The 18,175-nt window shown below is 33.8% G+C and overlaps 2 protein-coding genes and 1 pseudogene across 2 annotated transcripts; 2 read left to right on the forward strand and 1 right to left on the reverse strand.

Moving 5' to 3' along the window:
- Window positions 301–2,731, forward strand: LOC109363582 (annotated as a pseudogene).
- LOC109325827 (dirigent protein 16-like) lies at window positions 7,100–8,168 on the forward strand. The gene has a single exon (XM_019558404.1). The coding sequence runs from the start codon at window positions 7,372–7,374 to the stop codon at window positions 8,134–8,136; it is 765 nt and encodes a 254-aa protein (XP_019413949.1). The 5' UTR covers window positions 7,100–7,371; the 3' UTR covers window positions 8,137–8,168.
- Window positions 8,544–12,255, reverse strand: LOC109325826 (hydroxyethylthiazole kinase). Its single transcript, XM_019558403.1, has 2 exons — window positions 11,758–12,255; window positions 8,544–9,272 (listed from the first exon to the last, which is right to left on the reverse strand). Exons 1-2 carry the CDS (start codon window positions 12,211–12,213, stop codon window positions 8,880–8,882), a joined length of 849 nt encoding a protein of 282 aa, XP_019413948.1. The 5' UTR covers window positions 12,214–12,255; the 3' UTR covers window positions 8,544–8,879.

Consider the following 18,175-nt stretch of genomic DNA (forward strand, 5'->3'; position numbering starts at 1 on the left):
GCATAATTAATTTATACACTCCTCTTATTTATAAGAATCAATAAGTATACGCTTCTTAACCCAGGTGCAAGATTCGTGGTGGAAACGTTTGTTGGAACTTGTAACTTTGAATTGTGGCAAAGGATGGTGAAGAATGTGTTGGCTAGATAAGGTTTGTTTAAGTAACTCTGCGAGGATAAAAGAAGATGAGTTGAATGATAAAGAAATATGACAGGACCGTGGTAGGGACCACAACCATGTTGGATCTAGAATCCCATAAGTCCATGTGTTGGGTTGTGACCTAGTTGGAGATAGGGACCCATGTGGAGCAGCATGCTCAGAGGCAAGTGTTCGCAATGTCTCTCTTCTGTCGGAGATGATGCAAGGTGTAACGTAGACCTTGGCTTGGATGCAAGGTGTAACACGAGTCGTATTGATATGATTAAAGGTGAGACACATATATTTACTTAGATGGAGGGTATGGCACAAACATTGCCTTAGATGCATGCTATAACATGGACATTGTTGACATTGATGCAAGGTGTGATGTGTATGTACTCCTTAAGGTTGAGTATAACTTTGAACTATGATTGTGGGCACAAAAAACAATGGTATATGTTGAGGCTTTGTAAGAAAGCTCCATGTTTTAGTTAGGTTCAGTATTGAAGACAACAATTATTGGTGAACATTGGTGTAGAGGTTTCATAGTTTCAAAACAAAATCCTATTAAAAGATAGCGTGTTTCGTTGGACGTCGATTTAGGTTTCGAGAAATTGCACTACAAGTTTGGATAGGTGGACTTTTAATAACACCGTCAAGGATACTTGGAAAGGTTTATATTAATTGAGGAGTAGACTCTCATATGGAGGTAATCCCATGAGGGAGCTCATAAAAATATTTAAACATTGAGAATGGTAGAGCGAGATGTTGGCTAATGTAGAGATTGTGGTGTGAATTTCTTAAGGAATGAGATATTCACTATGGTGGAGATTGTTGCATATATTTCATAAGGAGCGAGATATTTTAATCAATATAGAAAGTGTTGGGATTTGCTTGAAATATACTATTATAGGAAGTCTCATGTTGTCGAGGATTAGAGTGGGGGAGAGACATTAAGACTATATATTGAGTTCAAGTTCCTTATATTTCAACAAGGGAATGGAGTATCTCCTTACATAAGGAGATAAGTTATATCCTCATATTTTTTTGTACTACCAAGGGTATACCCTCATCCTTTTTGGGTACGAACCTAATCTCTTTCGGAATGTGTGGCTACCCCTCTCAACATTTGTTGCTCCCAGAAATCGAATCATTGGCCTTTTGGTTATCCTGGATCTAGTGGGGGCTTACACGACTAGACCAATAACTTGTTGGTATATGCTAGAACTTTTAATCCTAATATCTAATATATTGCTAGTCACTCTGTTTATTCTCTACCTTTTGTGGTTACTTATGTCAATACTATAAAACTATTACTTACACTACACTAACAACCTTGCCTTTTCACATTTATCAATTACCATAACAACATTTACCTTATTATAGTGAGCCATGAGTTATACATGCATGACATTCTTGGAGGTTGTAACCCAACCCTGTGACTGATAATTGGCTTGCTAGGCAACATATACAGTGGCCAAGTGCCCTTTGCAACACTAGTAGGATTCAAGACTTTGCAAGGCGTTATTATAATCCCCAACGCCAATGGTGCTATTCCAACAGTCAATCAAAGTGATTTAAATTATGGACTGCGTCACTTATGTGGCCGCAATATTGCGGTTGTGGTGATAACACAATTGCAGCATGACTCTGGATCATAATGTGGCCGTATCAGGCCATAACGCAAACTCATCGCGCTGCAACGCAACCCCATCAAGTCGCATTAAATTTAAAAATATTTTTTAATCACAAGATAGTTCACACCGTAATGACCATGATTTAAAACATTGTAACTACAACTATTACCACAATCTCAAATGCAATTTAAAACAGTGGTCAATGGAGTTAATACCATCCCGCTAGGAACTAGCTTGGCCGGAACTACCTTTGTAGGGAACAACAACAATCAAAATTGTTGGATAGATTCAAGTCTGAAGTTTTGCATTGAATTTGAGGGGAAGAGTGTTTATAAATGGAACCATTACCTTATGATTTGTATGAGAGTTGGATTTTGGAGGGGGGAAATGGAAAGGGAAGACTTGGGAGCCATGAAAACACTTGTGAGGTGACTCCCAAGCATTCCATTTCCATTAATTCTCCTCCAAAATCTAACTCCCAAACAAACCCTTAAGGTTTTGGTTTATAACTTAGTGTGTCACTTGTGTTTCTTCACTCCTCTCCTGTTCGATAACAATAGGACTTGATGATTCCCTGATCGCCAACAGGTCCAACAAAAATAATGTTCATGGACAGATAAAACCTGATGATATAGAACTTGGTTTTGGTACAATCATTGTGATTGATGATGTGTTGAATTCCCAATATGAGTTGGGATCACAAGTAGTTGTGAAAGCTCAAGTAATGCATGTGCCAATGAGAGTAGACAAGTGATGGCTTTTACAGATTTGTTTGAAGGAAGGGATATGGTGATTGATTGAACTTTTATGGCTTCAATAAGATTGGAAGGATAACGTCGCATTTATCTTTGTTATGGGGCACATATAAATTCGAAAATGCAAAGGGGTTTGCAAAACAAAAGGTCTTATCCGGCGAAAACATATTGCCATTTATGGTGCAGAGACAATATTTATGATTGTGTCATATGGGCTACCTAGAAAGGTTCAAGCTAGCCCTAAGCGGGTTGTGGTGGGTTGGCCCGCATAATGCTAAAAAATATCTATTTAAATTTTAACATATTTAATCTACTCAAAAAATATATATCATTTGATATTAATATATAACTTTCTTAACACACTTGTTATGCCCAATGCAACCAAATTTATAGATCTAATGCATTTTGTTTGAGTTAAAACGTGATGTGAAGTCATGTATATAATTTTTTAACATAACTCATTTATTAAATCTATCATTTCTATTGGACTTTCACTCTCTAACATAATATAATTTGTAATTTCACGTTAATATATAATTATGTGGACACTGTCAAAAATATTATGAATTGTATGCTCTTTACCAACACTTTTATTGTGAACTATTATATTAAATTTGGTTATATGAAGTTCTCTATGGTAAACAATATGTTGTCTCTTAGTTTTGTTGTAAAAGTTATTTCTTTATTATGTTTTTGTTGTAGAAGCTAAATCTAATTAAGTACACAATTAAGAAAGGAAATGTGAAATCTATATGGTTTAATATCTTCTCATTTGATTTGATACATTATTAGGCTTAAAAGGATATTCTGCAAAATAGGAAAAATAATATAATGTTTAACTTTAAAATATTATTATAATTTATAAATATTTATATTATAAATATTACTCTATTTGTTATTCAAATATCATAACACAATATTTATTATCTATTTTATAAGTTATTTGTATAATAATTTTCACCTAAAGCTTATTGTTCAGCTAAAGGTCCCAAAAACGTTTAAAAGAAAGAAAATTGGGTAGCTCGAATTCGCCCGGATAAACCGGGGCCGAACCCAGTTTTTTAATGGTAGGGCTAAAAACCCGATTCAATAAAAATTACCTAGTATGATACCTAAACCCTATAAATTTTCGGGTTTTGGCAGGCTGACTCAATCTTGCCTACCCGTTTTGACACCTTTACTTATAATTATTGTCTGTTTTAATTACTAAAATTGTGATGTGAAAAATGTAAGGGTTTGTTTGCTAGTTGAATTTTGGAGGGGAATAAAAGGAAATGAGAATCTTGAGAACTATAGAATACACTTGCAAGATGTCACTAAAGCCTTTTTTTCCTTCTTTTTTCTCTAAAACTCAACTCGCAAACAAAACATAGAAGAACTGAGTTCTGTTTCATTACAAGTTATTATGAGATTGGTCATGTATTTTGTCAATTCGATTGAAAAATGTATTTGAAATGTTTATATTAATCGGTTGAAAATCAGTATGAGTTATACTCTTATAATCTTGCGCTTAAAAAAATGGTAATAGAAGGCATAGGCTAATGTAGAAATTATAGCATGCATGAGATTGTTATGGTTCAATGTGGTGTGATTTATCTGAAAAATGTGGAACGAAATTATCTTTATGGAGAAAGAAGTAAGCTACATTCATTTAATGGGTAAGATTCAGACTAGATCTTGGATTTGGTTATTTTCTTTTTTAACTTTATTTTCTTTGACTTTTGCAAATTGGTGTATTGATCTAAAGTACTGTATTGATTTAGCTTGTAAAAAGATCAATTACTGATCTCTTTTTGTATTGGGCGGGCACCCCTTGTACCATGTTTAATATATTTTTTCTTGTAAAAGAAACATGCATCTTATATATAGTGTTATTAAACTCGCATCAGTCAATGAATCAGTCAGGATACTGAATCAATGAGTCATAGGTCTAACAAGTAAGTTAATGGTTAAACCGATTGACTCGATCAGATAAAACTTTTAATCAATTCATAATACTAGTTAACATTATTTAATAGTGTTATACTCCAAGTTTAAAAATATTACCATGCCTAATTAAACAACCAACAAAGAAGATGACATTACTATAAAATATCACAATTAAGTTGAAAACTTTATCAAATAACATATGCACTATGTTTTGATTGCAACAATAGCTTACAATAAATTTAAAATTTAATTAAATAACAAATATTTTAATATAACATAAGCTAACAAATGACAAATATAACTACAATAAGTTAAAAATACTTTATTTTTTTCATCTCAAAACTACATCCTTTTGGTTGTTTTTTTAATATTTTTTTATTAACTCGATTGGACCAAGCAGTTCGACCATCTGAGTTATCGGTTTTAAGCTTAAACCGACCAAGTCGAACTGAATCAATCAAATTTTGATGCAAAATCAGTTAGATGTAAGACTCATACCAATTAAATGTTTGGTTCATAATTGACCTGGTTAGACTGACCAGTCCAAGTCAAGTTTTATAATATTGATAATAGATGAACTTCCATAAAGTATTTTAACTGCCAGCTTTAAATAAATTCCCTCGTACAGTCCAAGTTGCCAATTCAAAATAAATAATATAGAGCAACTCTTTTGATCTAAGAGCATACAATAATTTTTCGGACTAACGATCGATTTTATGACTGGGAATGGACAAATTATCAATTACTAGTAAGTCTTAAATTCAAACAATTTCTTCAACTGATTTACCAGGATAAAAAGGTCTTCTACTAAATATTTACTAGTGACTGTAAACCTCACAATCTTCTAGCTAAAGGGACATTCAAACAAGGTGGGAGCACCCCAAATAATATTGGGACTTGTTAAATGAACGTTGAGGATAACAAATAAGAAGTGAATAATTTTTGGGTTTAAATCATATGTATTCTTTAAGGGAGACAATTCACTCCCAGTCCCTTAAGATTACAAAAATTGATGACAAAACACTTTATACCAATGTATAGCACAACAACATTCCTATGAACTTGAACTCTACCACCCAAAGCCACTTGATTTGGTAGTTATATGGATGTTTAAAATTAAGAATTGGGTCATGGCTCACTTTGCCCCTTAATGTTGTATTTAGTTGAGAGTAACGGAGAATTGGGTCATGGCTCTTATATTTTCTTGGTTGCATTTGAAAATGGAAGGAGAAGAGAAAAATAGGAAGACCCACGCCATTGCAAATCATCAAGAATAATGAACCATTATAAATGCCTGCCTACAACTTTATATAAAAAATCATCAAGAATATCTTAACCATCTCTAAACTCTTGTAGTTAAAAAAGCATTTAAAATCATTCTTTCCTCCCATTTTCATCTCCTTATGTCCTGCTATCTTACTTTCTTTCCTCAAACTTTATTTTACAAACCAAACTCAACATAAAATGTTTCGCCTCTTATCGAATACATTACAGAATGGGCTACTATGTGTGATTGGAGTTAGGAAGACGCATCGAGTAAGATAGGATTCGAGAGTGCACATGCTAGAGTGATGATGAGTATATGGTAGATGACTAAGGTTGCTTGAGAATGGGATTGTTTGCTACAAATAATGGTGTACCGTGTATGTGAGGGTAACTTCAAAAATACAATTCATATAGGGAGGGGTATCAACAAATCAAAGTCCAACCACAATTTGGCTCCAACTAAGAAGAAAAGGTTATCCAACAAGTATGGATAATTTTAGGAATTCATGTCCTACATAACTAACTCTTCTAAAAGTTTAAGCTTAACCACTCATATAAGGTTGGCTACCATGTAAAAAAAAGAAAGATAAGACATGCACAAAGATAGCAAAAGTTTCTTTTGAACTACACAATGGATTAATGAATGAGAAGAGGTCCACTTACTTTTAAACTTACTCTTCATCTTAGTCATCAATCAATTCTAGGGAAATCCAATGATTTTAATTAGTAAGGAGATTTAAATCATTAAATATCCATAGAATTGATAGCTAGAATGATGAGTAGGTTTAAAAAACCTACTTTTAGAATAATTGAATCTCCACTCTTAAAAAAATATGTGTTAATTGAATAAGAAATATAACAAAGGTTAGAGTGAAGCTATTAGCACTCTCAAATACCTATTCACACTTCTCATTAACTAATGACAAAATTATTAAAAATATGATTGGGTGTCAATAGTCTTATCCTAAATGTTGTCATGAATCAACCATCCCAAAAACTTAAATTGTTGTGTTATGACAAATGGATGATTTTATCATGATTATTTTTAAAGAATGTAATATCTATACACTATATTAAAGATTTATATACAGTTAATATATTATTCACTATTTATTTATATCACTTTTTTGAAAAGTCAATGATAATTAAATATAAAGGATAGATAATACAATAATAGTGTATAAAAATCATACATTATCAATGCATACATTTTTTCTCATTTTTTAAATAATTGAAGTCAATAAACCTTTGAATAGTTTAACCAAAGTTATAGATAATTTTATACATAATTGTTAAGTTTTAAACAGTACATAACATATTTATACCCTTAAAATTAGCACTTCCACTCATTAGAGGGCCACTTATTGGTTATAGATTTTGGTTTAGTTGTACCAACCTCATATTAATGACTTCAATCCCTTTTTGCCTTGTATCATAGAACAAATCTTGCATAACCAAAGCATTTAGGAACAACTTCATAGACTATGCTCATGTTACATTCAACAACTTCATTACCAATCTCACAACCACTCCAATACACTCTGCATTACTACTATATAAGACCATAATTTTGTAACCATTTCATTCACATATATTGGCAAAATACAAGAACTAGCTTCCACATCTGAAATACATACTTCTAAACAATGTCTATGGGATCATTCAACAAAATACTTGCTCCACTGGCAATGTTGCTTGCCTTTGCAAATATGGCAATGAGTATAGCAGCAGTTGACCCAATTGCAGCGACGGGGAAGGAACCAATCATTGAGTTATATATGCATGACATTCTTGGTGGCAGTAACCCAACAGCAAGACCGGTAACCGGCTTGCTAGGAAACATATATAGTGGTCAAGTGCCATTTGCGACCCCTGTTGGGTTCAAGACCCCACAAGGCGCGATTCCCATCCCCAATGCCAATGGTGCTATTCCAACTGTCAATGGAGTTACCGGTATCGCACTAGGAACTGGCTTGGCTGGCACTACCTTTGCAGGAAACTCTGGAAATAACAACCAAAATAATGTCCAGTTACAGTTAGGACCTGATGGATTGGGACTAGGTTTTGGCACAATCACTGTGATTGATGACATCCTAACCTCTCAACCTGAGCTGGGGTCACAGATAGTTGGGAAAGCTCAAGGAGTGTATGTGGCAAGTTCAGCAGATGGGAGTAGACAAATGATGGCTTTCACAGCCCTATTTGAAGGAGGGGAATATGGTGACAGCTTGAACTTTTACGGCCTGTACAAGATAGGGAGCACGATGTCACATTTATCAGTGATAGGGGGCACAGGCAAGTTCAAGAATGCAAAGGGGTTTGCAGAACTGAGAGGTCTTATCCCGCCGGGACAGATTGCCACTGATGGTGCAGAGACATTGCTCAGGATCACTGTCCATTTGAACTACTAAAACTGCAATGTTAAAATGTAAAAGCCGCATTCGTCTTGTATTTTGTCAGTTTGATTGCAAAATATATTTGGAATCTTAGCTGTAATCCTAGTACATCCTAATATGATTTGTACTTTTTTGTTTTCAATTTGGTAATCTATGGCACTTGGAGTCTTGGTGGTATTCTACAACTTCTTCAGTGACAATGAAACAATGTGAAGAGGGATTTTGCATGCTAGCAGAATCTTTAAATGCCTCAGACTATGGCAGGTTACAAGTAAACATAAACAGATAAATAAACAAAAAACAAATCAATCATAAATTATAAAAGAGTGCTGAAAGGATCAGTTATATGTTGACATAAGTCAGAAAGGTAATGAGCATGATGGAAAATAATCAGGATAAAACCATAAAAAGCAAAACCCAGAGAAAGAGAAAAGTTTACTGCATAGGAAGCATAGCATGTAAGAAAATATAATACTTTCATCCAAATATACTCAATTCTATCTGCCACCAATATCGTTATCAGTGCTTCAAGTTCATAAACAACTGCGAAACCAAATCCTATTTCATCAAACAGAAATTATACTATAGGCAGCTAAAAGTGATTATTGAAATATATCGTGCATGGATCTCTATTGCTACACATTTCAATTATTGATCCATCATCATGTTCAACCGACAACCAATGGACACCATAGACAGCTATGACGAATATAGTAATATTTACCAGTTAACACGTGGGATATGCAGATCTTCACATTTCAAGATAAACTTGTGATATTAACATGAGATAGCAAAGTAGCTTCATCAAGCCCGTGGAGTGCATCTATCAAATGCATTCTTAGTGATCCAGGACCTTTAGCCATCTTCATTCCCAGCTCACCAGCAACACCAAATACAGCTAATGCTGATACTGCTGCATCTAAAGCATGAGACTTGTCGACAGCAACAAAGGCAGCAACCAATGCAGTGACTGAACACCCAGTTGCGGTTATTTTTTGCATCAACGCCACTCCATTATGGGCACCAACGACTTGATTTCCATCTGTGACAATGTCAGTGGCTCCTGAAACTGCAACGATGGCACCACTTTTTTGAGCCAATAACTTTGCAGCTTCAACTGCATCAGTTGACTCATGAATGCTGTCCGCACCCTTGAAAATAGAGCTAAATTACAAAGTGCAATAACAAAATTACTAATGTAAAAGGAGGAACAAATAAACTAATAAAGATTCTTAAGTTGAAGTTTGAAAACAATTTACAGTATCTCTTTTTTGCTTCTTTAATTTATTTATATTTTGATAAAATACTACAGATATATTAAGTGCCAATCATTTTGATGTTTACTGCAAGAGGGTCATGGGAAGAACAACATCGCAATCATTAGATAAGAGAATCCCCTATAATCTACAGCATTCTGATATAATAAAAAATTGGAACATGGAATCATATTATTCTTCTCAAATATTTTAACAGCCCAACAACTACAAGAATACCGGATAACAAGGTTAAGAAGGATGAGGACAAATAAATCTGAAGTTGCAGGCAAAAGTTATCTAAGGGTCTGTTTGCGAGTTTAATTTTATAGGGGAAGGAATGGAAATGGAAGACTTGAGAGCCATCAAATATACTACTGAGATGGCTCTGAAGCCTTTCTTTCCCCTTCATTCCCCTCTAGAACTTAACTCGCAAACATACCCTAAACGTTACTTTCATCCTTTTTCATCTGAGATCCTCATGACATTCATTGTCTAATTCCAGATAATTTTGAACAAATTAAGTATCACATAAAACAGACCTGTTATGCAACTCACAACATCATAATCATTAGAGCATACTTAAAGCCCAGAGAAATTAATTTGTTTTTGTTTTATTTGTCATGTTAATAGAGCATTAGTAAATAAGGCTTCCAATGCAATGGTATATGATTTAACACTTTTTATGTTCTTATTGACAACAGAATGACATGTAACTTGCCATTTAGAACTGAGATATGTAATCTTCATTGAAATCCTAAAGCATGTAATAACATTCACATTTTGTTGAAATCCTAATTTGGAATGGGATAGTGGCATTACAGTGGTTGCTGGCCCTTCCACATGATGAAAGGGCGCGGATGGCCATCGCGCTTGTCACAAGTCAAAGAGTGGTGATTTCACGGGTCAAATCATGGTCAAAACCCATTCCAACAAGGCTGTGCGTGAAACCCTAATTTTTAAAGGGGAATGTGGCATGGTTTTTTAGGGTTTTGGGTATAAAACATGAGAGCACCACTGCAGCTGTAAAATAGAGCAACCATTGTTTATGTTCTGCAGCAGTGAAACTTTCTTCCCCTTCTTTCCCACTCTTTCTACATCAGTGAATACGTACTGCAATTTTTGACCGCTCACTCTTATCTCAACCTCCCACATACACACTTCTAAGGGAAAGCTTCTTCCCCTCACTTCCGCACATATCCACTTCTAGTATTTTAGTGTATTTGTGTATTTATGTGTAGGGTACAACATATAATTTGGTATGTTTCATTATTTTTGTGTATTTATATGTATAAATTACAATTTTACAGTATAAGTTACTTATATTTTTTCCTTTAGCTGTAGCAGCCATCCTACCACCTGCTATAGTGTTTTTTGGGTGAGCCGCTATCCGCAATTTACTACCTAGGACATTAGAAAACCCATAAACAACCATATTCAAAATTTCCTAAATATGGTACAATTTTTTAAACAAATTAGTTCCCTAGAATAGTCATGGAAGCCCAATATATTTACCAGAAGAAAAGGCTAAAGTATTATTATGGGTTGCATCATTTCCAAACCATTGTGGCCATCAACAATTCGCCTTCCCATCTATTATAGAATCAACACTTATTAGAAGTTGCTTGAAGCCTTGAACCAATGAACTTGATTCTTCAATATATCTTTTTACCTATCAGCTTCCGTATTTTAAAAAGAAAACCCTTCATTGATAAATTAATCATTTGCATTTTGAAGTTTACTGCAAGGAGAGTAACTCTAAAGCCTCTTAATTCTGTTCGGTTGGCTGGCTTGTGACTTAGAGGTCGTAGGTGTTGAGTTCAAATCCTAGAAAACAATTTGTTCACTTGCGAGGGTAAAGCTACCTACATCTACCCTCCCCATGTTCTGGCACAGGCAGAAGCCTCCTTTATTGGGCCCAGAGAAAATTTGAATGTTTTTTCACCAAATACTTGCGACATCTACTACGAGATATAACAAAACTCTTCCAAGTAATAATTCAAATTATGGATTGCATCACGTGATGTGGCAGGCCGGCTGCAATATTGTGGTTGTGGTGACGACTGCAACGACATCACACGCAATTGTCGTGTGACACCGAATCACAATCATGCAGTAGAATCGGGCCACAATGCAATCGCATCGGGCCGCATACCGCATCAATTTCAAAAATATTTTTATACTCACAAAATAACTCACGGTAACTGCCGCAATCCACATCACACAGTGACCACAATCGCAGTAACGGCAACGGCAATTTAAAACACTACTTCCAAGAATTAGATAAGACAATATATAATATAATCTAGACACAATCTACTATGTTCTAGTTCAACAAACAACTAATCAATCAATTACTAAAAGAGAGAGAGTGGAGAATAACCTTAGTGGGTTTATCAGAAGACGCAAAGGAAAGAGCAATAATCTCAGAACCATTGCCCCTAATAACAGTAGGCCTCAACTCCAGAAGCTCAAGACACGCCTTCATTCGGAAACCAGAAGCAGAAACAGCAACAGGGTCAAGAACCCAAGGCTTCCCTTTATCAGAACACACGGCGGCGGCGGCTTTCATGGCGGGGAGCCAGGCGGGGGAAAGGGTGCCGATGTTGATGCAGAGGGCATCGGCGTGAGGAGTGAAGTCATGAATCTCTTCGACGGAGTGGAGCATAGCGGGTGATGCACCGGCGGAGAGAAGGGTGTTGGCCATGAGGTCCATGGAGACGAAGTTGGTGATGCATTGGATTAGTGGGGATTGGGTTCGGACTTGGGAGAGGAGGTGCCATGCTTTTGTTCCCCATTGGGTTGGGGTTGTGACTTGGGTGGGGGAGTTGGGTTCCATGAAGGAACTGGTGTAGTGAGAGAGGAGAGAAGAAGGTAAGATAACAAAAAGTCACCCCCAATCCAATTCAATAAAACTTACCAAAAAAAAACTTCATATTTAATTATTATTAACTTTTCAAAAAATATAAATAAACATTGAATAATTATTCAATGAGTAAGATCTGTTTACATTCAAGTTTAAGTTATCTTTAATCTCAACCGTCAATTTTCTTAAATTTAATGGACTACGAGGGTGAGTAAAATTAATGATAAGAGGAAAAAAATTAAATAACTTTTAAGTTTAACTCATTTGATCAATTGGATCTAAGAAAATATACGACTAAAATTAGGTATAATTAGTATAATTTAACTTGGATAAAAATGAATCTCTCATCTTAATTAATTATGTATAAATTTTTACATTAACAATTCATAAAACTCACTTACCTAAATAACATATTACCATAAATATGCCAAAAATAAAACTTACTTACCTAAATAACATATTACCACAAATATGCCAAAAATATTCATACTACCAAACGCCACCTAAGTGGCTTTTGATTTAAGAAATGATTTTTATTATATTTATGAGAATTTGACTCTTAATGTGATCCTCGTGTAAATCACATCCTCATATTTGGTTAATATTTATTTCATTATAAAATTTTTTTAGGAATGTGATTCAAAATATTATTGACTAAAGAATAAGAGGAGTAGAAGGATACAATATTCCTTTTCCACCAAAATTTTACATTCTCCTTGGGAACCTAACATTTTCAATTCTTATGATAAACCTACTAAGGTTATTGCTCTTTCTTGTACGTTTAAGATGTTGTCTTTGTAGCTAGTTTTGTGAAGTACAGGCTTGTTCAGAATTTGATAAAGTGTCATAACTTTATCCTTCATCTTTGCTGCTTTCAAAGATATCTTCTAAGGTGATTCTTGTTTCATCAAGAGAGTGACTATTGTCTTCAGTTTGTTAAGGTCATTTTCTCATATTTACCTAACTACTCTAGTTGAAATGGACGAATACAAAGGAATTGCTACTTTTATGGGATCAAACCTTGATGCATAATATAGCCACTGAGATTGACCTCTTAAAGAATTCTATTTGTTTTCTCATACTTACCCAACTACTGTAGCTGGAATGGACGAATGTAAAGCAATTGCCACTCCTATGGGATCAAACATTGATGTATAATATAGCTATTGAGATTGACCTCTCAAAGAATTCTATTCGTTTTCTCATACTTACCCAACTACTCTAGCTGAAATGGACGAATGCAAAGCAATTACCACTCATATGGGATCAAATACATATATTGATATTGATGAAGTTGGAAAATATAATGATATAACTAAGTATTGAGGTATAATCAGTTCCCTTCTTTATCTTACTACAAATAGACTTGATATAATGTTTATTGTATGTCTATGTGTTAGATATCAGTCAAAACCTAAAGGCTCATATCTACTTGCTACAAAAAGAATTATGAAATATCTAAAAGGAACAACAAATTTTGTGCTATGATATCATAAGGGAAGTAAATATGATTTGATTGGATACTTGGATTCAGATTTTGCTGGTTACAAAACTGAAAGGAAGAAACATGTCACATTCTAGGAAATGTCTTAGTCTCCTCGTCATGTAAGAAGCAGGCATGTGGTGCTTTATGTTGGGATAAAATCAGTGTATACACATCTATAGCGAGTGAATAGGTGAAGCGACACAGTATAGCCGTTTTTCCGATTTATCACAAATATCAAAATTCAGACCAAGATAATTGATTATCTAACAGGTTAACTGATTATTCACTTTAGATAATCGATTATTCACAGAACTAATCAATTATTTAGTAACACTAAAATCTTGGAAAACTTAGGTTTCTTGTTGAACAAGTTTCACAAAAATAGTTCTTTCAGATTCAATTATTTAACAACAATATACTAAACAAAATATGCAGATTAATATTCAATTTAAACAATTATAAAGAATCAAAACTAATATACATAAAAACAGAAAGTAAATAGATTAAGGATAGAGAAAAGTGCACCAAGAGATTTTATCATGGTTCATTTGCGAGTCCACTTGCAAACTACATTCAGGCCTCTCCGTCTGATTTTAGGAGATTTTTCTTCACTAGGAAATTCAATGTATTTTTATAAAACACACTTCCAATCACTACAAGACTTTCTTTCTTGGACAATAGAGATCCTGATCGGTTTGACCCCAACCCTCTATGGATAATTCTCACCACCTATAGTTATGGCTCCAACCAATCCTAACTCACTTCCAAGAACCTTGTAATAGTGAATATCTCAACTCAATTGCAGCTAGGATTTTACACCTAATTCTCAAGACACTTGAGAACCTTCAAATTACTCAACTAAATTGAAAAACTAAATCTAAGTAATAATGCACCTAATTGTGTTAATATTACTATGATCTCAAACCTAAAACCCAATGATAGAAATCACACAAGGACTCCTAGTTTCTAATATAATTTATGCAAGGTTTTCTCAATATGCACTTTCTCAAATATATGAAATTTTGCTAACTTTTCTCTTTTGATTCTCTAAGAAACACTAACTCTAATGACAGAAGATTTCACTCAAAGAGTTGTAGAAAAATATGAAATTTGGAAAACTCGATTTTGAATCAATGAGAATAAAAACAGTTTTTATAAAAAATAGTTTTTTGTTGATCTAATCGATTATCAAGACTGGTAATCGATTATCGATATGCTAAAAATAAGATATCTAATGGACATAATCGATTATTAATTTGGATAATTGATTATCGATGTCATAAGATCAAATTCTTTAGCTATTGGAACTCTGAATAATCGATTATTACTATGCATAATCAATTATCAAATTTCATAAAGAGATAATGGATTGTCATCTTAAGCTAATCGATTGAGAGAGTTGAAAAGTAGTTTATTTGATATGAAGAATGAGCCTCATACATGATGAATGTATATGCAATGTATGATTTCAAAATATATACATTTTATGCAATAAATCATGAATATGCAATGCATGTACATTATATTATCATGTATGGATGAATGAGTGAATTGTCTCATTTTTAATTAAGTCAATTTTAGTTCTTGTGAGACATTCATCCTAGGTTCATCTAACCTAGACTCAAACTAAGCAATCAACTTAGGATTTCTATAAAACATAAAAGAATTCTAACTCTATGATAACCTTTAGTCTTGGCATGTTACTTTGTTGACTTCGTCTTTAAGCTTTCACATAATCATTGTACTCTTCAAGTTCTTGTCTTCATCAAAACTAAGTACAATTATCAGAAATGCAATGTATGACTCCTATTGCAATGTCAATCTCCCTCTTTTGATGATGACAAACTTTGATAGACTTCAAAAAATTTCACTCGATATGCTTGTATGAGAAGTGTGAAGTTCAATATGGTTACGTAAATAAGAGTTAAGAAATACGAATGCAAACATAACCAAATATAGTTCAGATTTTTTTAAAAATCCCCCCCCCCCAGACAACTAATTAACAATTGCCAATAATCGATTATTTTGAAAAACATTTTTGCACAGGTAATCGATCATACTATGTCATAATCGATTACTTGCGGTAATAACTCATATTTAAGTGATTTTCATGTGGTTCTAAGTAAATGCTAAGATAAGATTTATCCTAAGAGCCTAAGATACATTACTAAATATGGAAAACAATGATGAATTCAATCATACACAACAACCAAGCATTTAACTCAAATAACATATAAGCATACATTAGAGGCATGACAATGTCATATATGAATCCTTAAGCATTCTAACTTAGATATGATTCATCAAGAATTTCAAGTCCTCTTCGCATAACAAATAATGTTTACCTTGACACTTGGTGAAAATATCGGCTAGTTGCTTTGAGGTTTCTACAAATTCAATAACATAATCACTTTTTTGCAGATGATCTTTAAGAAAATGATGCTTAATTTCTATATGCTTAGTTTTGAATGTAATATGGGATTCTTAGATAGGTTTATGGCACGAGTGTTGTCACACTTGATAGATATTTTATCAAGCTTTAGATTGAAGTCTACAATTGTTGCTTCATCCATAAAATTTGAGTGCAACACACACTAGCGGCAATGTATTCCACTTCGGCGGTTAGTAAAGCAACACAAGCTTGATTTTTGCTATGCCATGAAACTAGAGAGCTATCTAATAGGTGGCAAGTCTCACTTGTACTCTTACAATCCAATTTGCATCCGGAAAAATCAGAAACCGAGTACCCTATCAAAGAAAGAGAGGCATCCCTAGGATACCATAGTCCCACATGAATAGTTCCTTTCAAGTATTTTATGATTCATTTTACAGCTGAAAAATGTGACTCCTTAAGTAATGATTGATATCTAGCACACATACACACACTAAACATAATATCAGGTCTATTAGATGTAAGATACAATAAAGATCCATTTATTCCATAATATTTTGTTACCTCAATTGCTTTTCCCTTTTCATCTTGATCAACATAGCATGATGGTGCCATTGGTGTAGAAGCTTCTTTTGATTTGTCCATATCGAATTGTTTCAAAAGCTCCTTACAATACTTTGATTGATGAACAAAGATTCCATTACTTATCTGCTTTATCTGTAGCCCTAGGAAAAAAATTAATTCTTCCATCATAGACATCTCAAACTCTCCTTTCATTAAATCATAAAATTCCTTGCACAAGGTATCGTTAGTAGCACCAAAAATATATCATGAACATAAATTTGTACTAACAATATACCATTTTCATATTTTGATATAAAAAGTGTAGTGTCAATCTTACCTCTCACAAACCCTTTCTCTAAAAGAAATGAACTTAGTCTATCATACCAAGCCCTTGGGGCTTGTTTCAACCCATATAAAACCTTTTTAAGCTTAAACACATGATTTGGGTATTTATAATTCTCAAAACTAGGAGGTTGCTTAATATACACTTCTTCTTGAATGTAACCATTCAAGAAGACACTTTTACATCCATTTGGAAGAGTTTGAAATTCATTATTGAAGCATAGGCTAATAACATTCTAATGGATTCCAACCTCGCAACATGGGCATATGTTTAGTTATAATCTATACATTCCTCTTGATTATAACCTTGAGCCACTAATCTAGCTTTGTTTCGATTATTAATCCTGATTCATCTAATTTGTTGCAAAAGACCCATTTTGTGCCAATGATAGCAATATCACTTGGCTTAGGGATCAAGTCTTACACATGTTTTGCTCAAACTAGTTTAGCTCTTCTTGCATAGCTATACCCCAATGTTCATCTTCAAAGGCCTCATCAACATTCTTAGGCTCAATTTGTGAAACAAAAGCTACAAATATTGTGTAAAGAGTTTCGGATTACCAATCCCTTAGAAATGTCACCTATTACTTTGTCAATGGGGTGGTCTTTCTTTGTCTTCCAAGCTACTGGCATATCTTGATGATCTTGATTTTCTTCATGATCATCTTGTACAACATATTCTGTTTCAACATCTTTTGTATATGCATCTTTTAAAGTACTTGAAATGTCATAAAAAACAATCATCCTCTTCTCTTTTGGAGAAGTTTCATCAAAATGAACAAAAACAAATTCTTCTACATGCATTGTTTATTTGTTATAAACTCTATATGCTTTACTATGCATAGAGTAACCAAGAAATATACCATCATCAACTTTTGAGTCAAACATTCCTAAATGATTTTTTTCATTATTAAGTATGAAGCATTTACAACCAAAAGCATGAAGGTTTAAAATGTTAGGCTTTCGACCTTTTAATAATTCATATGGTGTTTTAGACAATGAGGCCTAAGTAATACTCTATTTATCACATAACAGACAGTATGCACCGCATCGGCACAAAAGTATTTTGGAACCTTACTTTCACTTAACATGGTCCTAGTCAACTCCTCTAAGAATCGATTCTTCCTCTCAACAACTCCATTTTGTTGAGG

Source organism: Lupinus angustifolius, chromosome LG13 (genome assembly GCF_001865875.1).
Source record: "Lupinus angustifolius cultivar Tanjil chromosome LG13, LupAngTanjil_v1.0, whole genome shotgun sequence".
Classification (NCBI taxonomy): domain Eukaryota; kingdom Viridiplantae; phylum Streptophyta; class Magnoliopsida; order Fabales; family Fabaceae; genus Lupinus; species Lupinus angustifolius.